The sequence below is a fragment of the Sinocyclocheilus grahami genome, unplaced genomic scaffold, assembly GCF_001515645.1.
Source record: "Sinocyclocheilus grahami isolate Dianchi unplaced genomic scaffold, SAMN03320097.WGS_v1.1 scaffold3626.1, whole genome shotgun sequence".
In the NCBI taxonomy this organism is placed as follows: Eukaryota; Metazoa; Chordata; class Actinopteri; order Cypriniformes; family Cyprinidae; genus Sinocyclocheilus; species Sinocyclocheilus grahami.
In genome coordinates, this window is record NW_015508719.1 from 1 (window position 1) to 451 (window position 451).

A 451-nucleotide genomic window follows, 5' to 3' on the forward strand; every position below is an offset into this window, starting at 1 on the left:
GCCGTTTTTTTACCGTAAATTTTACGGATTTTTTTTTACAATGTACCCTACTCCCTCAAAAGGCACCCACTACCAATTACACGCACACGCACACACATGCACATATATATGTCTGTGTGTGATTTTGTGTGATTGCAGAGTTACATGTACTCCAGAGAATAAGTGGCTGTAAGCTGGAAAAACTTCCTAATGGAACAGTAAAGAGTCTGAAGGCCTTTGATGAAGTTGCATATGATGGAATGGATTTTATTACCTTAAAGTATGACCTTCTTCCATGGATGGATAAAGTCACAAAAACCAAAATGGATCATCAAACTGGACGAAACCCATTCCTCAGAGATTTCCTCAGAAACTGCTCTAAGTGGATCTCCACATTTAACAACACATTTAAGAGTAAGTTCTGATTGCAATACTTTAATTAGTTCTTTTGTGTGTGTTTTTGTTTTTGTTT

At 36.8% G+C, this 451-nt stretch overlaps 1 protein-coding gene across 1 annotated transcript in view; it reads left to right on the top strand.

Moving 5' to 3' along the window:
* Window positions 1-138: 138 nt before the first annotated feature.
* LOC107576399 (major histocompatibility complex class I-related gene protein-like) overlaps window positions 139-451 on the top strand; it is a gene marked incomplete at its 5' end in the record, with an annotated part of 7729 nt that continues 7416 nt past the window's right edge. The window contains one exon of the mRNA XM_016262583.1: window positions 139-393. Within this exon, the coding sequence (XP_016118069.1) occupies window positions 139-393 (255 nt within the window). The remainder of the gene's footprint in view (window positions 394-451) is intronic.